General features: G+C 49.9%; 1 protein-coding gene across 1 annotated transcript in view; it reads left to right on the top strand.

Annotated features, from left to right (window-relative positions):
• TECTA (tectorin alpha) overlaps window positions 1-22,787 on the top strand; it is a 42,112-nt gene that overhangs the window by 3,321 nt on the left and 16,004 nt on the right. Inside the window, exons 3-15 of the mRNA XM_032964541.2 lie at window positions 5,378-5,511; window positions 8,319-8,606; window positions 9,083-9,214; window positions 10,503-10,662; window positions 10,931-11,481; window positions 12,404-12,962; window positions 14,018-14,619; window positions 15,929-16,508; window positions 17,199-17,797; window positions 18,163-18,724; window positions 19,775-20,385; window positions 20,805-21,393; window positions 21,806-22,401. Coding sequence (XP_032820432.1) covers window positions 5,378-5,511; window positions 8,319-8,606; window positions 9,083-9,214; window positions 10,503-10,662; window positions 10,931-11,481; window positions 12,404-12,962; window positions 14,018-14,619; window positions 15,929-16,508; window positions 17,199-17,797; window positions 18,163-18,724; window positions 19,775-20,385; window positions 20,805-21,393; window positions 21,806-22,401 — 5,963 coding nt within the window. The remainder of the gene's footprint in view (window positions 1-5,377; window positions 5,512-8,318; window positions 8,607-9,082; window positions 9,215-10,502; window positions 10,663-10,930; window positions 11,482-12,403; window positions 12,963-14,017; window positions 14,620-15,928; window positions 16,509-17,198; window positions 17,798-18,162; window positions 18,725-19,774; window positions 20,386-20,804; window positions 21,394-21,805; window positions 22,402-22,787) is intronic.

Raw genomic sequence — 22,787 nt, 5'->3', positions numbered from 1 at the left:
AGAAAAATAAAATGAAACTAAAAAATTATATCACCACGTTTCGATCGCAACACCAGCGGTCGTCCTCAGCTCTCTCGCTGGTTCAGCAGTTCCACTACTGGATTATATTATTTCCGCATGAGGAAGACCGCTTGTGTTGCGATCGAAACGTCGTGATTTATTACTTTTTGGTTTCATTTAATTTTTCTACCTACTTGACTTTACCGAAAGAACCAAAGAGAATGGATTTCCTGCAATCACGAAAGCATCAAATCAAGATTTAGACCAATGGTTCTTACACCTTTACTGCAACCTGCACCCAACTGGTTCTCAACCCCCGTATAAAAAAAATCGTTGAAGTGGGTCAGTTCCTTAAACCTAAGATATGAAACTATAGAATGATTTACCTTTTTAAACCATCTGGCCTTGTCTCGTACCCCAAGAAAGGGCATCTCGCACCCCCAGATGGTGCGTGCACGCCAGGTTAAGAACCACTGCTTTAGGCGAATATATAATTACCCAATTTTTTTCACTACATATACCCGGGGAATATTCTCCGTTTGTGAGATCGAGCTTTGCAGCTCTTCAGATTCGTCCAATATAAAACCCATATTATGATTCTGCCTCTGTCTTTGGACTCTTCACACAAGTTTAGGTGGAAACAACACATTCCCTAAAACAAGCCCACTTCCAATCTCACCCAGCATTGCTGGACATGCACAAATAACAAAACAAAAAAACACTCAACATATTCGTCAACAACACTGTGGCCTTAAAAATAAAAAAACAGATATTTAATAAACGACGTTTCGGGAAATTGCCCTTCTCCAAAAGCACATGAAGAAGGGCAATTGCCCAAATCTATAGTTTATTTCAAGGCAGTGTGATCGACGAATGTATCGAGTTGTGTGTTCCACCTCACAAAGTATAAAATTGGCGACATTTCGGGCAATGACCCTTCTTTACAGCGCATATAAAACCCCGGGGGAGATGTTTTTGGTTTGATTTAATGAGTGTGTTGTCGGGGTATATATATAATTTCGTTTAAAGGCCACGGCTGCGTTCCAGCGCAATGCGTGCGCTAGACCGTGCCTGTGAGTGCACGCCCACGTGCGCTAGACCCTGCCTGTGAGTGCACGCCCACGTGCGCTAGACCCTGCCTGTGAGTGCACGCTCACGTGCGCTAGACCGTGCCTGTGAGTGCACGCTCACGTGCGCTAGACCCTGCCTGTGAGTGCACGCTCACGTGCGCTAGACCGTGCCTGTGAGTGCACGCCCACGTGCGCTAGACCCTGCCTGTGAGTGCACGCCCACGTGCGCTAGACCGTGCCTGTGAGTGCACGCCCACGTGCGCTAGACCCTGCCTGTGAGTGCACGCTCACGTGCGCTAGACCGTGCCCGTGAGTGCACGCCCACGTGCGCTAGACCGTGCCTGTGAGTGCACGCCCACGTGCGCTAGACCGAGGTTTGCTTCCTGCCATCGTTTTTTTTCCAGAATCGTCCTGCCTCTGTTTTTTTTTTCTAGAATGTGTCAGGCTTCCTGCTATCTTAAAAGTCCCGGGTTTTTTTTAGTAATAAATACACGACCCAAGCAGTTTTCTCTTCTTCTGGATATATCCCGGATTTTTTTTTTACATCAGAGTTGGCAAAACCAGCTGAAGCTTGTGTGAGTGTGGGTGTAAGTTCACTGGGGAGCGGTGGTGCAGCGGTTAGCGCGCTGCGCTTCGCTACGAACCCGGCGACCCGGGTTCGATTCCCGCTCACGGCCAACACCATCAGTGACGATTATCTGAACCGGTCCTGGACCTTCCCTAGGTCGACTCAGCCTCAGATCAGTACCTGGTGCGGTGTGTAAACATCGCCACTGGGGAGACAAAGGCGGTCGGGCTTGGGGTGCTGGCCACCCACCTCCTCGTGTACCGTTCCGGCCTTCATAGGTGCTCGCTAACAGCACTTGCCCCCTACAGTCTGTTAAGGCTATACGGGGGATCTTTGTAAGTTCACGCACCTATGGAACAGCAAGGGGTGTGCAGCCTGAGGCTGAGTTGCTATAAGTTGCCGCTTATAATTGTTGTTGTTGCATGTGTCTTTTTTTATTTCACGTGCACATTTCTTTGCACATTCAACTCGCTCGTAAGTATATTCTTTGGCAATGCCTCACATTAGTGGCATAGTCAGGGGCGAGCAACGTTGCATCCGCAGTCTTTACGAAGCGATCGACATCGCCTCGAGGATCATTAACAAGATATAGGGCTCCATTATTGGTCTGGCTTTGTGAGCTTGTGCGTATGTATGTCGAACTTCTTTCGCACCGTACGTAGCCAACCGTGCTCATCGGAGCTCGTGCCCTTGTTGTTCGCCACTGAATTAACGGCGCTTGATCCTCTGTGAAGCGTTATACCTCACGTGACACGTACAATCCTGTCATATATATGACGTTTCGATGTGACTTCCTCACCATTATCGCCACCACCACCACCATCATCATCGTCATTCTCACAGGGGGTTGTAAAGTGAGTTCCACATGATGAGGTTGTACTGTGCCACTTGGTGAGGCTGATGTAAGGTGGAGACTGGGGGTTCCAGTCACAAGGAATGTGAAATTGCACCACTGGCTCAGAATCGCCAACGAACAACAACAAAGCTTAAATTTTGATTTAAAGCTTTCGTGACTGCAGTAATTCATATTCTTAGCTCTTTCGGTAAAGTCACGTTGAAGGGAAACAATAAAATAATAAAATATATAAAGCAATATATATAATATATATATAAAACAATATAATATAAAACAATATATTGTTTTAAAATATAAAACAATATATTGTTTTATATTTTATTGTTTCCCTTCAACGTGACTTTACCGAAAGAGCTAAGAATAACAACAAAGCTTGTTTTGGATATGGACATTGCACTTCTATTCTTTAGATATACAGAACATATACAATAGCCTAAACTCAGAATATGGGGTGTGAAAGACGCAGGGTTCGTGAGCTGTATGTGTCATGGTGACAAAACGTTGTGCGTGAATTTATGTAAATACATGACACAGACGTTAACACGTCCGGGTGTTTTATTTTTCTATCTATATATAATTGTATTCGATCGTAATTTAATTCAGCCAATAATGTATTTTGTCGTACATTTTCTCCCTCACCTTGTTCATCTATTTATTTATTTTCGTTCTGGCTTTGTACCCAAGGTGGGCCTCCCGATCTCCTGTGTAAACCTAGAGAAAATCAACATTGCCCCTTGTTTAAGAATAATGAGCGTAGGTTAAGCCCAACAAAAAAGAAAGATTGACATTGGTCAATCAGTATGTATGTATGTTGAACTTCTTTCGCACCGTACGTAGCCAACCGGTGCGACAAATCTTTGCCAAGTTCCATTTGTAACGTCACAAAGTCCCGAGAGAGGCAGTGTGAGTGGGCGATACTGGAGGGGAAGTCCACCTCAAAGTCTAATCGGCCCAAGTCAAAAGCCATGTCCGAGCTTGCCACATCACATCCAAGCTTGCCACATGTACACAATATTCCCCGGAGCTCACTTGAAGAGACTCAGTTCTCCATTTTCTATACCCTTCGGCAAATACAATCATTCTCCCCGTGTACTCGCCTCATCTGGGTCAGTCACAACGCCCTTGTCCAACATATGGGTTCATCTAAATCCAGTATTTGCTGAGTGTGTATTTAATTATTGTCAACGAGGAGGAAAAAAAATGTTTAACCTCTTCTTGGACTTGTTGAGCTCACAAATAAATGACCACCAAAGCCTCCGTCTCGAACTTCTGGCAGTGGGCCAAAGTGACTTTGGACGCGTGCTTGCTGATCATCTATTTACACTCACCGAGCACACAACAAATTATACTTAAGTACAGGCAGTCCCCGGGATAAAGAAGGGTTAGGTTCCTGACAACAATTGGTAACGCGAATTTTCTGTATGTCGGCAACTGAACAATTTTCCCCAAAAATCAAATAAATATTAATTCCATTGACCTCAATACTAGTGAAACTCGAACGAGGCGTAAGGCCTTACGCCTCCTGGCTCCACGGTGTTCATCGACAACCTCACCGCGCTGCACTTGTTGCGCTTACGTAACTAACGCAAACCTTTTCACGTGTTTAATTGTTTTTTTACACGATTTATGGGAGCATTTCCGTAATGTGGGGTTTCTGTAAGTCGGGTCTTCCGCAACCCGGGGACTGTCTGTAAAAAATGTGTAATACAACCTCTATCAATCCACTGACGGATGAAGACCTCCCTACTCCCTTCGGTCGTGGGGGCTGTTTGACCATACTTCACTGCGCTGGTCAATGCAGGTTGTCAAGGCGGACAGCATAGATGTGGGAGAATTGAAGTCGAGTTTAACAATGGATGTTCCTGCCCTCTGCTACCCATCATGCCAACTGCATTATGGGTATCCCTCCAAGCACTTTCAAGGCTCAACCCTGATTCGGTCATGAGCGATGTTCTCTTACCCGCTTATAATTTTGCACATTAGTAGTAGAATTTAAGAACAAAAAAAAACCTCTGAACTTTGTTATAGCATAAAGCCGATCATACGGTTGCATGATTGCAATGTGATGTTGGAGTAAAAGTACAGTTAAATAAAGATTACGATGCCAAAAGTGACAGTAAATATTCAGTTTCATTATACAATTATGTTCTGAAAGTGTATTTTTATAGTCCATTTTACTGTTTTCATTGGTAGTAATTAGGCTGATTTTATTTAAAGATACTGCATCAATTACAGTTGACATAAAACAAATACTTGAGAATATACTGCGAAGTCACGTGACTTTACCGAAAGAACCAAGAATATGAATCCCTGCAGTCACGAAAGCTTTAAATCAAAATTTAATATACTGCAATTAAACAGAATACTTTTTTGCAAGACGTTGGTTGTCCATTAGTGCCCTTGTACAAAATATTATATTTTTGGTTATTTTGGTAAAGTAACGTAGAAAGAAAATCAAAAGAATAAAAAATATATTTTTTAATTTTGGAGTCGTGATTTACAGAAGTTACGGAGGGTGGAGCGGGAGCTCCAGACAGTTGGTTTAAAAAAAAAATGCAGTTTGAAAATATTGGTCTGCTTGAAAATATGAGGTTGATAGGTCGTTGGACTAAACCATATATCCATGTGTATATGTGGAGACAAGGAACGTACTTCTGATTAGCATATGCTAAATACAATTACAGGTTAGTTTAGTTGACAAGACAAATATTGTAAAACAATTGCAGTGAACCTACACCATGCACACACATTCGTAATTACAACCGCATTAACTAAAACATGTCCGTGTGCATAAATTATAGCCATGACTTGTAAATGTTCATGGATCCTACTTTTTAGGAAAGTGTGATATCGTTATGCCTTCTTTCGTTTTCTCGATTTCAGCTCTTTCACATTTCTACCCATATGGAGTGTCAACAGGAGATTCTGTAAATCCAAACGTTGATGATGGTGGAAGTCCATCCGTTCCCATTGCAACCTCCTTTGCGTTCTTTGAAAGAACGTACCAAGCACTGTTTGTAAGTATGTTGCATCACATTTCCTCTGATTGCTTAAGGTCCGTAGCATATATATATGCCACAGACTGCTGAAACTGCTTTCTGTGTTAAATGTGTTGTCCTTCCTCTACACCTCTAATTTGCACGTTTGGCTACGTAGGGTGCGAAAGACGTTCAACATACATAGACTCACACAGAGATCAATAGACTCACACAGAGACCCATGTACTCACACAGAGACCCATAGTTTGTACTTCGCACCTCTGATTAGCAGGGTTGGCTATGTACGGTGGTGCGAAAGAGCCCAACAAACGGACGTCAACTTTCATTTCTGAAACAAAAAAATCAACAATGGGTTACAGTAGTACAAAAAAAGGTTGAGAACCACCTGCTCTAGAGGACAGTGCCATGAGAAACCAAATGCAGCACTGCACCTTTACCATTGTTTTACATAATGTATGAGCAGCAACAAAGCCAGTGCCTTTGTTTGCGGTCTGAACAATGTCTGGTTAATGCCCCCGGATGCGAATCTTTACGGACTTGAATTACTGGTCACAAAGAGCACCAGTTAAAGTGCTCCTTTAACAGAAAGGATAGAACACAGTACACACCATTCACGAGAGTAATGTATTTGCAATCTGTGGAGCAACTTTTAATGGCAATGTGTACACGGCCCGCCCTTCACAAAGGTAAAGGTGACACTCGTGATGTTGGCATTATTCATTGCACTGAGAAAAAATATTGTCCAAAAAAAAATCCTCAAAAAAGTCTTCAATCGCGTTGAGGATGTTTCAATGCAAATCGTTATAACTTCATGTATAATCATTCGCATGACTGTGATTTCACATCACTCTACAGCTATGTATGTACTCTGATGATATTTATTTGGTACCGTACGTAGCCAACCGCCGCTAAATGTAAGTGCGGGGCTAGGACAACTTAACAAAGCCAATGTATTCAGAAATTGTTTATCTTTTACCCAATTGTATTCGTAGTGTTACGCCAATTGAAACTCTTGCGGAACATAGCCATCACCCCATGATAATAATAGTAATGATAAGTTATAATCATTTCAACTTGTAACGTGCACGGTATTGGCTCGCCCTCATTGAGAGAACGACTTGGAGGCGCAAGGAACCACTGACAAGCAGGAAGGCAGTCACGTGACAAGTTGTTGCCAACAATCGCCCAAGCTTTGAGGCCCTCTGTATATTAAGGCGTTATCGGTCGATTCGTGAGTGTTTACATGCGGGGTGAAACAAAAAAAAAACAGAGCACCGGGAGAAAAAAACTCACACTTGCGAGAAGTGAAAGACAAAATAGCCTGTGGAGGGTGCTATCACAGTTCTCGTTCTGCTTTCTCTTCAAGTGTACTTTTAACAACACTCACAGCACTTTCCCACATGCCTTACGACAGAGATGCCCGTGGAGTGACAGCGACACCAATTCTCATGAAATATCAAGAGAATATAAGAATGGATTTCCCCCTTTTTTATGGCAACAAAACAGGTGTTAGGATGTTAAAACACCAAACTGAAACCTTTAGCAAGAAATCGTGTCTGCATTAACCACAGATACTTGTGGTGAAAATACAAACAAAAAAACATGCTCTGACAGTACATGCATTGTATTTGAAACTGATTGGTCCACACCAGAGACAGCTTTCTTTAGAGCCTAGTCTCAAACAGTGTTAGACCAGATGACGCCAAAAGGCGAACAAGGGAAGTGAAAAAATACTGAATGTGATTATTTTCTTGTGCAGGCTGCGACAAAAACAAGTGACAACATCTGAAAACCCAGCTTAGTCATGGGTGGAAAAAAAACCCAGATTCAAACTCAGGATCCCAGTCAGTGCCGGATTATCCTAGTAGCAGAAGTAGCTACACATGTAGTAGCTACGGGACCCGCACTTTCAAGGGCCACACGCTAAATGCTTTCAAGCTTTCAATTCCGGTTAAGTGATTCTGCACTTGCTCTATCACTATAGTACTATACTGCCTTCAACTTTTATGAACGACTGGGTGTTTAAGGTTAGCGATTTGTCGTATTATCTGGCTGTATAGCAAATAAAAAAATACAATTACTTTTCTATGCAAGTTAAAAATGCGTGTTTTAATATTTGTTTTTTTTATTTAGGGCCCCTTTGTAACAACATATGCTACAGGCCCAGCACTAGCTTAATCCGGCACTGATCCCAGTGCTGATGGCTATCACCCCGATGAACCTCAGCCACCTTCAAGTCAAGTCAAAGTGATTTCCTGCTCAAATGAGCATTGACGAGGAATGCATCTCCAGTTGACAGCCCTGAGCCAGTCGTCGAAATTCACCATTCCCCTGGTGGGGGCGAGTCTCTCCATTTTGCAACACACTGTTGACTTCCCCACAAAGTGGTACTTATTTTAATGACCCAGGAGGGGTGATGGGCTTCGTCAACCTCGACAGGATTACCTCCTGTCTGAGTTTGACTTGGATATTTGTACCGAGGTCTGGTACTACGATTGTGTTGAACTTCATTACATTATACTGCTTTTTGTGTTTAGTTTGTTGTCCTTCCCCCGCACCTCCGATTAGCATGGGGGGCTACGTACGGCGTGAAAGAAGTTCAACATACATACTACATGGTTTGATCGATCTTGGCTGACTGAGAAATATGTCCGTGTGAGGTCTGTTGAAAAGGACGCAACGCTAACCCCCAAACAGGATTTGAACTGGCAACGTTTTCCGAATGCGAGCCCCGTTTGCTCCACCGCCACTGAACCTCCAACGCCGCAACCTCCAACGAGTTACGCACCGCGCGCGCGTGCGTCCTCTTCGCGAACCCCCCGCAGGTGAACAACAACGGCGTGATCTCGTTCGAGGTGGCCGTGCCAGAGTACACCTCGCAGGCGTTTCCGCTGAGCAACGGGCGAGCGTTCATTGCCCCCTTCTGGGCCGACGTCGACAACCGCCACAAGGGGCAGGTCCTCTACCGGGAGACGACGCACGCCGACCTCCTGCAGAAGGCGACCGAGGACGTGCGCTCCTACTTCGCCGACTTCCAAGACTTCGCGGCCACGTGGGTTTTCATCGCCACGTGGGACCGTGTGACCTACTACGGAGGAAGTTCCGTCACACCGGTAAGCGTTTTTTGTTCGGGTTTTAAAAGAACGAACACCAACGGTGCCATGTGTTTTTTTTTGTTCCCCCATTGGAGGCAACTGGTTTCTAAGTGAGCCATTCGCAGTTTTGCAAGTTAGTGCAGTACCAGAGCATGAGGATTTTGGCAAAAAAAACACATTTTAATCGCCATATTTAATAATTGACTGTGCTTTGTCAATTCCACTACTGGATAAGGCCCTCTTTACGCCATGTAGCCCATGGGGGTTGCTTTGAACGTGCGGGCGCCTGGCTGGGCACTTGTTCTGGGGCCAAAGCCGCCCATACATCACAGCTCATCCACGTCCAATGTTGAAATGATTGTTTTGGAAAGTTGACCAGTAGCACATAATTAATTAAATAAACTGGAACGTTGCTTTTAGTGACCATCTTGGGCTGAGTGCCGAACTGGCTATTTCCTCTTAATGTTTTTTTGTGTGTCGCTTAATGCTTGCAGGAGAACACCTTCCAGGCCTTGCTTATCACCAATGGGACGTCATCGTTTGCAATGTTCAACTACGGAGACGTGAGCTGGACTACAGGAACGGCGAGCGGTGGAGCCGGTGGTGTTGGAGGAACTCCCGCTCAGGTGTGATGTCCCAGCTCACTTGACCGCATGGGGCTGTCTGAAGCCAGCAACAACAATAACAAATAGTCAAAGTTTTACGAAGTTGGGATACTGTACATATAGCAAATAATTGATGCCCCTACTGGCAGACTAATGCCTGTTCGCAGTCCAGGTGCTGAAGTCACCTTGTGCCGCCTAGGGACAGCTGCCACTGGGGGTGCCCTTTTAAATGTGTTGAGATGAGATGTGATGTAAGTCACTCATTGTGTATGAAGCACTTTTAGATGCCCGGTGTAACAGGCGCTCTATCAAAAATAAATAATTGTCCACGGAATATGATGTGCTTTAGCGTGGGTTAGTTTATATATATAAAAGATAGAAAGCCTCTGTGATGGCAGCATGACCCTGGTAAGGGAGAGACAGGTGAGATCAATAAAAGCTAAAATATAAATAAAACCTCAGTCCCATATTGACTTTACACACAAAAAATAAAAGTACATTTGCACAGCCCATCGGTCGCCTGAGAATCACATCTTGCCAACAGCATTGGATTAATACACGCAAACTATAGACCCATTTCGACATTCATCTTCTCATGAGGTCACTTGAAGTAGTTGGTGAAGTGCCCAATCTTTATAGGCAAGGACCCTGTCATGAATGGTTTCTAGTTCGTTGCAAAACTATATACTGAAATATATGTGTACAAAAGCATCGATTAGCATCGCTGTAGAGAAAGTTATTAACAAAATACTTAAAACATTTAATAGTTTTCATAATTACATTGCACCTGTGAGATTACCAGCTTCAGTGTTGCCTTTGGTGCCATCTTTTGACCGTGGCCGTGGACACAAGAGGGCTCATCCTGGCACTACTTTTGATTCCCAATTTCCAAGCGGAACAATGGACAAAAGTTCTTCGACCGATTGATCGAAAAGTAATCCTCCGCACCTCCCATTAGCGCGGCTGGCTATGTATGGTGCGAAAGAAGTTCAAAATAACTTTCAAAATACGCACATAGATTATATTCTAATACGAAGGTTTGAAAACAAACCCCTTTGATGCTATTCATAATAATGTGATGACAATGACCCAAACATAATTCTACCTTTCAATTAATCATCAGCAGCGTGACGATGCTCTCCAACGCACCAGTGTGCTGCAGCAGTGATACATTGGCACGTTTCGTTCACGTGATAACTTTATGAATAAGCTGTGTTGGGTGATGGAGGGCTCGCATGCACACATTTTGCAATGCGTTGCATAGCCACCAAAGTTGCAACTCAACCAGTACGTTGCTTTGTAATTTCAGGCTGGGTTTAACAGTGGCGGATCGACGCACTATTTCAACATCCCAGGATCAAGAACCGCAGACATAATTAATGTGGAAATGACCAGCAATATCAACTATCCGGGCAGGTGGATTTTCAGAACTGACGCCTTTAGTGTTGCCGGCGGCTGTTACGCCAACGGTAAGGCTCCGCACGTCATGTTGGTGAAAAACTACCACATTGGTTGACCACACCTAAGTCAAACCACATCTTCCTCATCTCTTGCACATGTGTGTAATGGTGGTGGTGCAATCATTCATGTATATATTGTATTGCGTGAATACTGTGTCCTTAGGCACAGTATTCCTTTAGGCCGCTCATAACCTTAATCTGACCCTGCGCATGCCACTGGCAACGAGCGTCGCCATTACACCTCATACCGTGGTGCTGTCTTTACCGCGAACGCCAGGGAAAATGCTCAAGTACGGCGACGTTTACTGGACCGACGGCACCTGCACCACAAGGTGCAAGTGTGTGGGTGGCGAGACAGCCAACGGCTTGGAGTGCAGGCCCCGGCCGTGCTCCGACTCGGAGCGATGCATCCTGCAGGACAGCGTCCATCAATGCGCACCGCAGGAGACGCGAATCTGCACCGTGTCCGGCGACCCGCACTACAACACCTTCGATCGCGTCGTCCACCACTTCCAGGGCACGTGCGCCTACACGCTGGCACGCACGTGCCTGGGGGGCATCCGTGAGGGCCTCACAGCGAACGGACGGAGCGGAGGCACCACCACCGCCGCCGCCTCCACGGGAACCACGGGAAACGCGAACACGACGGACGCCGCCGACGGCGCAGAGGACGCCACGACAGAAAGGCCGACGGAGTTGTCCTCGTTCCACGTGATCGCCAAGAGCGAGCACCGCGGCAGCAGCACGGTGTCCTGGACCAAGCTGGTGCAGCTCGAGGTGTACGGCTTCTCTCTGATCATCAACAAGGGAGATCGTAGCAGAGTCCTCGTAAGTCTCTGTCAAACGATTTGATGGGCTGTTATTTGACTTGAGAAGTCTCGAGACTCTTTCCAGAAGGTGCTCCTTGGGATCTTCTTCTTCCTGGCATTTCTCCTGCTCGTATAGGGGTCTGCCTAACACTAAAACTGGTCCTCTTTCCACTCATTTATGTCCTGGGCCATATTCTCCACATACACTCAACGGTCCTTCATATCCTGTTTCACCACTTGGATCCACTTCTTTCTTGGGCTTCCGTTCTTGGGTTGGCAACTGGTAAGCAGCCAGCCATCAACGTACCGCCAAAGGACCTGCTTGGGATGTGAGACTAAATATTGTGTTATTATTATTTGCTAATGAAATTCTACTGTCACATTCAGGATAATGATGCACACAAACCTGTCGTATTAAAATACAGAAAACAATGAGGAACAATGGAAACTAGTTTGTATATATTTAACTTCTTTCACACCATACCTAGCCAACAATGCTAATCAGAAGTGTAACTTTGGTACAAATGAGAGAAAAACAATTGATTCTGGAATTGAATGTCGATCCTGAAACGAGACAATTTATTTATTGAATTGCTGGTGGTGTGAGAATTTCTACATTGCTCCTTGTGGGAAAGAAGTGGTGATAAATTCCTCCACAACAAACCATCGGTAAGGAAAGTAAACCGAAGGTGACGGTAAATTCAGAAATTAAATTCATCCATCAGCTTCAATAAGTTCAATCATCTGCGCCTATTCGCACAGATAAGAAGAGTAAAATGTGTAAGCACGGAAAATGCGATCAACAGGTGCGAGTGTAATAACTAATCAGGGGAGCAAAATGATGCAGGTAAATGGCCCCAAAGCTCTGCATCAAGTTTCGAAATATTGCATCCCTCCGAGAGGACTTGTCCCATTGGCGATCATTTTGTGGTCTCGTACAGGTCAACGAAGAGCTGACCTCACTGCCCTTCACGCTGCTCAACGGGCGCATCAGGGCTTCCCAGAGCGGCTCCTCCGTGGCAATCTCCACCGACTTTGGCCTCACCGTGACATACGACACCGACCATTACGCCACCATCACCGTTCCCGGCGCCTTCAAGGGCCGCCTGTGCGGAGTCTGCGGCAACTACAACGACGACGAGCGGGACGAGTTCACGATGCCCAACGGCACCGTGACGACATCCGTGACGGAGTTCGGCAACAGCTGGGTGCAGGAGGCGGGCTGCGACCAGGTCATTTTGCCTCCGCCGGCCTGCACCGAGGCCGTGCTCAGCACCTACCGGGGTGAGAGCTTCTGTGGGCTCATCAGCAATCCCAACGGGCCGTTCGCCGTGTGCGGCACCGTCCTGTCGGCGTTCAACTTCCTGGAGAGCTGCGTGTTCGACATGTGCGCCACGGGAGGCGACAGGGACGTCCTCTGCCAATCTCTGAGCGCATTCGCCAGCGCCTGCCAGGCTCACCGGGCAACCATTCAAGCGTGGCGACAACAAGTCAATTGCCGTGAGTAGCATAAGAAACTGTATGGGTTTTAGCTCCCCATGGTGAGTTGCGCTAACTCCAATCCTAGCACCTGACCGCAGCGTTGTTCATCGTCATTACGAATTGTCAGGTACGTGTGCGTGTGCATGCGTGTGGTGTGTACAAATTAAATTGTGACGTTGATTTGAGAAAATCGCACTGTGAATGCATCCAATCCCATCGGATCTCGGAAGCTAACTGGATGGGAAGTTGTCAGTAAATACCAGGGGTTTGGTTGCAAGGTGGCTAAGAGTTGGCAGTACAGCAATGGATTATTGAATCTCTCTCTGCGGAACTTTTTAACCCCCTCGTATGTATGGGTTTTCTCTGGGTACCTTTGGTTTCTTGGCATATGTCAAACACGTATTAGTGGAAATGGCCAAACATTCAAAACTGCTGAAGTCTTGGAGACTCGGCAAGACTTTCCTGGATAAATGGAAAAAAAATCTAAATCTTTTGAAGCAAGTAAAACGCTTAAAGCCAATGAAAGTTATTTCAAAATGAGCTAACCATTTTTAGAAGGAGTGCCACGATATCCTATGCATCATACACTGTCCACAAAATGCAATTTCCTTGGCAGAAAGAAGGAAAACGAACTCTGCAATTATATCATAGATGGTGTTCAAGCACTGCGCTTAATTCTCTCCAGTTTTGAGACATCTGAAAGTTTCAGGATGGGTCCTGTTCACTGCTAAATCTCAGAACACGCAATAATTTTATTAGCGGCATAGCGCCGCTGTTTTTAAAGACATTGTACTCACCGCGGAGAACTGTAACGACACGACCGCAGTCTATGATAGCTGGTGCCAAATGGTGACACACGCCATCCCGCATGGCCTCGTGGGAGTCTCGGTAGTGATTAACTAATTTTGTTTTAGTTTTTATTCAGTAAGTGTACATCATTGGTGTGGAATCGTACAGGTAAGAACGGAATCGGAAGAAAAACTGAATGGGAAAGGGTTAAATAGTGACACTACACCCCACCTCCGCCTGCGCGTGTATGATTGGTTCCCACACGCTCTCTCTCTCTCCCACAGCCATGACATGCGGCGCCAACACCACCTACGAGCTGTGCGGCACCGCGTGCCCGGCCACCTGCGGGGATAGCACGGCGCCCAACTTCTGCACGCGCCCATGCACCGAGAGCTGCCAGTGCAGCGCGGGCCTCCTGCTCAGTGGGGGCGTGTGCGTGCCCGCCGGCACGGGCTGCGGCTGCATGCACAACGGGCGCTACCACCACTCGGGCGACACGTGGCTGTCGGATGGCTGCGCCGCGCGCTGCCGCTGCGACGCGGGCGGCCGCGTCAGCTGCGTCGAGCCGGGGTGCGAGGGCGGCGAGCGGTGCCAGCTGCTGAACGGCACGCTCGGGTGCGCGGCGGGGCGCGTCGGCGCCGAGTGCTCTGCCTACGGGGACCCCCACTACCGCTCGTTCGACGGCCTCGCCTTCGACTTCATGGGCACCTGCCGCTACGCACTGGCGAGCTCGTGCGGCGCCACCGCCGGCGGCCTCGAGCAGTTCGCCGTGGAGGTGGAGAACGAGAACAGGGAGAGGCTGTGCGTCTCCTGGACTAAGGAGGTCACGGTCAGGGCCTACGGCCAGGAGGTCAAGCTGCTGAAGACGTTCGCACACAGAGCGCTGGTAACGTAAAGCCTCTGCACGGCTGAGGACATTGCTAGAGCTTTCGTGGTCATTAAAGTGTTTTATATATAGGGGACTAGCGGGAAGAACCCGGCATTGCCCGGGTCAAAAAAATATTTCAAAACTACTCTTAAAAATCTAACACTAGTGCGTACTTACTGTGGTGGTACCTGCTATGATTACAGCAGTGCATACTGTGGTGGTACCTGCTATGATTACAGCAGTGCATACTGTGGTGATACCTGCTATGATTACAGCAGTGCATACCGACTGTGGTGGTACCTACTATGATTACAGCAATGCATACCGACTGTGGTGGTACCTGCTATCACTACAGTAGTACATGCTGACTCTATAGCAGCATTTATGGACTCTGTAGCACAAAGTACTCACCTGACAGAGTGGCGTGGTGAGGCCTAGTCCCGTGCAGAGCCTCTGGCCTCGCATAGATTGTCCAGTCGGCCGAGGTGGCACCCTAGCAGGCTGGGGCTGGGCTGCTACCCCTAACCCCCACCCCCCCAGCCACAATCTCCCCGGCCACTCTGCAGTAATGTCTATGGCCTATAGTGGTAGCATCTACCGACTGTATAGTAGTAACAACTGTACGCATTGGGGTGGGGGGGATATCACACAGTGAAGAATTTACCTCAGCGTTTAGTGTATTTTTATAGCATTTTTAACGCGAAAGAATAACTCCCCCTCACTCCCATCGAAAGCGTGCGACTTGGAATGGGCCGTCCACCCCCACCAAAGGCGCGTGAGTTGGTATGGTCGTGCATGCGTCATAAATAAATAAATAAAAAGAAAGCACACTGAAATTCCACTCAATCGCTAATTTAACTAATTGAAAGTTGACAGATGTGAAAAAGGAATAGCGCTTGCTCACGGCGAGGCTTACGGCATGGTACCCGGCTATTTTTATTTTCCGAAAACCCCACCGTTGGAGAGCCAAATCCTTTGCAAGCGCGCGAACACACACAAACCCACAAACCCGCAAACAAACCCACTTTTATATATATAGAAGATAGAGTGTGGGTTCTCCCACCTCTCGCGAGATGTCTGGCGAGCATGGAAGAGTCAGCCAAAATATCCCAGAGAGGGGCTCTGTAGGGCTCCCTGAAGTGGAGGCTCTTCCCCCTGCAGTGACGTGAGCGAGCAGTTCCAGTCCTGCTGCCCTTTAACCTTCACCCATTTTACGTACCTAAGCTGTCGCTGGAGACCTTTCCGCAAGGGAGAGCAGTGAACTGATAGAGGGGTGTCGTTTTTGGAATTGCGTTCGCAAGTTCATTTCTCTGCCATTTTCTCCCAGGTGAACGGCTTGTACATGGACCTCCCGATTACGCTGGCGGCCGGCAGGCTGCAGGTGTTCCAGAGCGCCAGCGGCGCACTACTGCTCACCGAATTCGGCCTCGAAGTCGCTTTCGACGGCAGCCACGTGGCGCGGGTGCGCGTCCCCCGGGACTACGCGGGGCTCACGTGCGGCCTCTGCGGCGACTATAACGGTGACCCGCGCGACGACCTTCGCCTGCCCGGCGGCGGGGTCGCGGGCGGCGTCGTCGAGTTCGCCAAGGCGTGGAGGGTCGCCGGGGGAGAAGTGGCCTGTAGGGACGACGTCGCGGAACCGTGCTCGGCAGGGGGGGATGACGACGGCAGCGGCGGGCCCCAGTACGGCAGCGACGGCCACTGCGGCGTCCTCCTGCGAGCGGATGGGCCTTTCGCGGCCTGCCACAGCCTCGTGAATGTCACAGACTACTTCAAGGATTGCGTTCTGGACGTGGGCGTCACGCAGGGCAGCGCGCAGGTGCTGTGCCGAGCGCTCGAGGGCTACGTGGAGGCCTGCCAGGCCGCCGCGGGCACCGTGGCGGAGTGGAGGAACAGCACTTTTTGCCGTAAGATGAAACTGGAGATGCGTTCCCGATTTTTTTGTATTCGTCCGAAATAAGTTTAGAATCTGGGCTAGACTTGAAATTTTGGACAATACGAAAAAAAATTCCTTCAGATTTATCCGAATATATACTTGCTGTGACGTCATGTCCGCACTTTTCCTGCCAAAAGTGCCGTCATGTGACAAATCTGGCTGTCGCCTGATGAAGTTAGTTGTAATTACTGGCGAAACATCATACTCAGAGTGTAAATGTTGTGGCTTGGCTCTCCAACACACCGGTGTTGCTGTACTAGTGACGAACTGGCACGTTCTGTTTATGTGACAACCCTTACTAGTTGGCTGTGTCGGGTGGTGGCGGTTTTTAACGACGCATTTATATATTTACGTGATCTAACTAAAAAAAAACCTGTATTAAATGTATTTGTTTTTGCTATTGGAACAGGTTCAAATTATGAAGTCAGTTTTTCGTATACAATTTATACATGCAGTGCAGTGTCACACGGCAAGGCATGATGGGAGGACCGATGCCACGGTCACAATTTCACAATTGTGCCTTATCTCGTAAAACACCTCTTTGTCTGTTCCGTTCAGAGCAAAGCAGCCAATGACTGTCACCACGATTGTATTTTCCCCGCGCCGACCTTTCAAGCAAACGCCATGTCCCCCCCCCCCCCACCGCCTCCTACACTTTCAGCAAAACAATGCGGCGCAAACAGCCACTACGAAGTGTGCACCAGCAGCTGCCCGGAGAGCTGCGACGGCCAAGGGCGGCGGTCCCGCTGCGGCCTTCCCTGCCACGAGGGCTGCCGGTGCGACGAGGGCCACGTGCTGAGCGGCGGCCGCTGCGTGCCGCCCTCCGCCTGCGGCTGCAGCCACGGGGGCTCGTACCACGCGCTCGGTGAGCCCTTCTGGGAGGACGCCAGATGCTCGAGCCGGTGCACGTGCCGCGCCGTCGGCGCCGTCGGCTGCGAGCCGGCGAGCTGCGGCCCGTCGACGGTGTGTGGCGTGCGCGCGGGAGAGGTGGCGTGCTTGCCCCAGGAGGCCCCCGCGTTCTGCCAAGCGGCGGGCGATCCGCACTACTACACGTTCGACGGCGCCGCCTTCGACTTCATGGGCACCTGCCGCTACACCCTGGCGAAGACGTGCGCCGGAGGTGGCGGCGCGGTGCCGTTCAACGTCGAGGTGGAGAACGACGACCGCGGCTCGCTCGTCGTTTCGTACACGAACCTGGTGAAGGTGGACGTCTACGGCCATTCCATCGTCATCGGCAGGGCTGACTACCCTCGAGTCAGGGTAAGGCTCATTGTGCTCATGCTGGCTTTTGTATCGTTATCGTGGTTTGCCTAAGTTTTTCTGTCACAATGTTTGTTCTGCATAGGTCAACATGCTTGATTTTCATTTCCAGCTTCAAATTGCACTGGAAATAGAAGCGACTGTTCTGTTCTAAAGGAAACATTCAATTTGATCGAATGTGTATCTTCCAGGTGTTAATAATAATAATCATAAAACATCTTACATTTCCGACGTGATTTCCACAAAAAACACAATTATATTGAATGAGAGCTTACTTTATTTGGCTCCGAGTGTTCCCGGCTGAAGCAGAGAGGGACTCGCATGTGCCTGTGTACTCTAGGGCTCACGTGTGCCGTGTACTTTAGGTCGACGGCGTCCTGGTCAACTTGCCCGTAACGATCATCCCCGGGAACCTCACGGTCCAGACCGGCAGCGCCACGCTCGTGGAGACCAACTTTGGCCTCCGCGTTCAGTACGACGGGCATCACGTCGCCACCGTGTGGCTTCCACGGGACTACCGGGGCCTGACATGCGGCCTCTGCGGCAACTACAACGGTAACGCGACCGATGATTTCCTCCTACCCGACGGGAGCCTGGCCGCGTCGCAGAATCACTTCGGGCAGGCGTGGACGGTGAGGGGCGACGGAGACTGCCAGGCGACGGAGCCGCCTTCCGTGCCATGCCCCGACGCCGAGCGGCCCCAGTACGCGAGCGGCGCTTTCTGCGGCCCCCTCGTGGACCCCGAGGGGCCCTTCCGAGAGTGCCACCGCATCGTGCGTCCCGAGCCGCACTTCGGGAGCTGCGTGACGGACGTGTGCGCGCTGGGCGGCCGCATCACGGCACTGTGTGACGCGCTCTCGGCGTATGCTGCAGCCTGTCAGGCGGCCGGCGTTGGCGTGAGCGGCTGGCGGAACAGCACCTTCTGTCGTAAGTGGAGCCGCCATTCAACTCCGGTAATCAGAATCGGAAAGTTTATTTACACTGGAGGAGGAATTCCGATGAGCTGTAAAGCTCTTTTTTCGCAGATATCCAGGAGGGTCACAGGGTCAGAACGTTACAACTACAAACAATACAAAAACACGATAGGAGTGCAAAGTATAGGAAAGGTGAACAAATCACTTTAAAAAAATATGCAAATAAAACTAAACAATTGTTTTTGTCTTACCAGGTAAAGCCCACTTAGCGATTAGCTTATTTTTCACAAACGACCTGGCCACAAATGATAGCTCAATGAAGTGGCTTATCATGTGGAAATTTAAAGCAGCAAAATTAACTAAATGCATGTTTCTGGTGCATAGATTTGATGTGGGTGTTTTAGCAGCCGCTTTTTAGGACGTGTTTTTTTTTAGTCGAGGCTGCGAGGTTGAGTGATTTGTCACGCAGGATTTTACCACGCACCACTCTCCATGGACATCTTCACAAGTTGAGGTGATAGAGAGAGTATACGATTACGCTTGGGTTTGTTAAATGGTTTCATCGTTAACAGATGCCTTTGACGAGTTTGACCTTTGCTCTGATGTCTCGCAAATTTGCAATGCCCTGGGGTAGAAAGTGATTTGGTTGGTTTAGTTGAGTTCAGGGTAACGTGTGGGTAAGCCACGAACTGTAATCTCTATGTGCGGGGATATACCTTCACATAATAACTAGGTACGAGGTACGACTCGTAAACCACGGAAAAAAGACATTCAAACAGTGACCCAATGAGATTAAAATGCATCTGTTCCTCCAGTATTGCTTTAATCAATGCTTCAGGAACTGAAGTTCCTAGCACATGGAGCGACAACACGCTGGTGCAACCAGAAAACACATCGAAGAGATACGCAGCACAACTGCAAACGCCTACACGTAGCGCAAAGAACCGTCATTTTTTCTCAATAACATTAAAGCTTACTGAAGCAGCACCTCGATAACCTAATAACGACGGGGCGGGAGCGATCGATGAACATTAACACCGTCCCCGTGTTGTCCCCTCCGCAGCCCTGACGTGCCTGGCGCACAGCCACTACAACGCGTGCTCGAGCCCCTGCCAGCCCGGCTGCTCCACCCCGCAGGGACCTGCCGCCCCCCAGTGCGGCGGGGGCCTCTGCTCCGAGGGCTGCGTCTGCGACGACGGCCACGTCCTCAGCGGCGGCGCCTGCGTCCCGCGGAGCCGCTGCGGCTGCGTCGACCCTGCCAGCGGGCGCTACTTGCTGCCCGGCGAGTCCTTCTGGGCGGACGACGCGTGCCGGAGACGCTGCTCGTGCGCGGCGGGCGGAGAGCTGAGCTGCCAGGCGGCCAGGTGCGGCGCCTACGAGCGGTGCGGCGTCGAGAACGGCGTGGCCGGCTGCCACCCGACCGGCTCAGCCACGTGCCGCTTCTACACGGACCCGCACTACGTGACCTTCGACGGGCGGAGCTTTGACTACCATGGCACGTGCACGTACGTGGTGGCGCGCGCGTGCGGCGACCACGGGGAGGTCGCGCCCCCGTTCGAGGTGCTCGGCAAGAACGACCAGAGGGGCGGCTCCATCTCGTGGCCCTACTCCGTGTCACTCAGCGTCTACGGTTACACCATCACCATCACTAGGGAGCACGTCCACCAAATCCTGGTGAGTCCCTCCGCTGCAGGGTGCCACGGTGACGAGATGTTAACTACTTTGCCTGGTATACAGGAGGTTGTGGGTTCGATCCCAACCCTGCAGCCTGTATATTTGGAGTTTGTATGTTCTCCCCATGGTCGTGTGGATTTTTCTCTGGGTCCTCCGGTTTTACCCTCTACCTTTAGAAACGTGCGTTTAGAATATTTGGCTGCTATACATTTCCACACGATAAGCCACTTGGTTGAGCTATCATTTGTGTGCCAGTTCGCTTCTGAAAAAGAGCTATATAGCTCAGTGGGCCTTACCTGGTGAAATATAAAATAGTTTATAGGACCAAAAGAATTGACTTTGAGCATTTAAACAATGCATCGATACGTGCCTAATAATAAAAATTCTCCAAATGAGAACGCTTTTATTTTATGTTTCAGGTAAACGGCACCGTGATGAGTCTAAACTGGGCACTCCCGTCCAGACAAATCTGGGCTGTGGCCCAGGGAGGGCATGCCGAGATCGTGACAGACTTCGGTCTGAAGCTCACCTACAACTGGCACAACCAGGCCTCCATCACCGTTCCCAGCAGCCTCAGCGGCCTCACGTGCGGCCTGTGCGGCAACTACAACGGCGACCCCTCGGACGACTTTGCCCTGCCGGACGGCACCACCGTGCCCTCCGCGAGCGAGTTCGCTGGGAGCTGGCGGGCGGAGGCGGTGGCCGAAGACCAGGGCTGCCTGGGAGGGGGGGGCGCCCCCCCGCCCCCGCCCCTCCCGGTGTGCGTCGTGGCCGACCGGGATCGCTACGGCAGCCGGGCGTTCTGCGGCGTCATCGCGGACCCCACGGGGCCCCTGCGTGGCTGCCACGCTGCGGCGAACCCCGGCACGTACTTTGACAGCTGCGTGAGCGACGTGTGCCTCTACGGGGGCCGGCGCGACATCCTCTGCCAGGCCCTGGAGGCCTACGTGGTCGTGTGTCAGGCGGCCAATGGCACCGTCGACGCCTGGAGGAACGACAGCTTTTGCCGTGAGTGACAAGGGGCCCCGTGCACACGTGTGTTGTTGTTGTTGTTTGTTACGACATCGTGGTACATTACATTTTTCAGCTCCTTGGTAATGAATGAAAAATAGAAGTTGTTTGTATGATCGAATGTAACTCGAGAGAAAGCGTTGGAAATATAAACACAAAGATGAGGATGAAGAAGCTATAGGAGTCATGATATATTTTTAGTTTCACCAGCGATTGAGATGTCAGTAATTCTATGAGCGCTTCATGTCAATGAAATCAAAATACCAGGTCGTCGAAAAACGTGAATTGAAGCTTTCCTCTTCCCCGTGCCTCTTCTCCTCTCCCGTCCTGCACCCCCTCCCATACCTCCAATGCATTCCGCACCTCCGCGTTCCCGCTCTTGCTGCCCGCCGGCTCTCCCTTCAAACAGCAATGAGCTGCCAGTCCAACAGCCACTACGAGCTGTGCAGCAACACCTGCCAGAGGAGCTGCAGCGACCTGGCCCAGCCGACCATCTGCTCGCGCGGGCCCTGCGCCGAGGGCTGCCGCTGCAACCCAGGCACCGTCTGGCGCTCCGGCCGCTGCGTGCCCCTGGCCGAGTGCGGCTGCTTCCACGGCGGCCGAAACTACGCGAGCGGCGAGGCCTTCTGGCCCGAAGAGCTGTGCCGGGAGCGCTGCGAATGCCGGCGCGACGGCTCCGTGGTGTGCGAGGCCACCGGCGGGTGCGGCGTCGGCGAGAGCTGCGGCGTGCTCGCCGGCGCGCGGGGTTGCCACCCCGCCGGCAGGGCCTCGTGCAGGGCCTGGAGCGACCCGCACTACGTCACGTTCGACGGCCTCGCCTTCGACTTCCAGGGTGCGTGCACCTACACGCTGGCACGCAACTGCTCCCGCGAGCTGCCGCGGTTCGAGGTCCGCGCTCGCAACGGGAACCTGGGCTCCTCGGCCGTGTCCGTTCCACGCCAGGTGACGGTCACCGTCTACGGCCAGCAGGTGGACATCTTCGCCGGCGATGGCGCCAACGTCCAGGTGAGCTGTGCACCCCTTCAGGGCCACTCAAGCGTGAAACTGCCTTCCCCCAAGCCGCCTATGCCGTTGACTTGCCTGCTCTTTTTAGGGTTGCCGGTTATCCAGGCTTTTTTTTCCAAGGATTGTCCTCTTTTTGTGAGGTAGCTATCTTGGGAAAATCTGTGTAGCATTTTGAGATGCAAATCCCCAACAATAACCTGTTGCCAATGAGGTTTTTTTTTTTTACGGGTAAGACCCACTGAGCTATATAGCTCTTTGCAGAAGCGACCTGGCCACAAATGATAGCTTATCATGTGGAAATTTATAGCAGCCAATTACTCTTAATTGCATATTTCTAAATGTGGAGGGAAAAACTGGAGGACCCAGAGAAAAATCCACGTGACCAC

The sequence above is a fragment of the Petromyzon marinus genome, chromosome 32 (assembly GCF_048934315.1).
Source record: "Petromyzon marinus isolate PM22_M1 ecotype Great Lakes invasive population chromosome 32, UKy_Petmar_22M1.pri1.0, whole genome shotgun sequence".
Lineage (NCBI taxonomy): Eukaryota > Metazoa > Chordata > Hyperoartia > Petromyzontiformes > Petromyzontidae > Petromyzon > Petromyzon marinus.
This window is presented reverse-complemented; position numbering and strand designations above follow the sequence as displayed.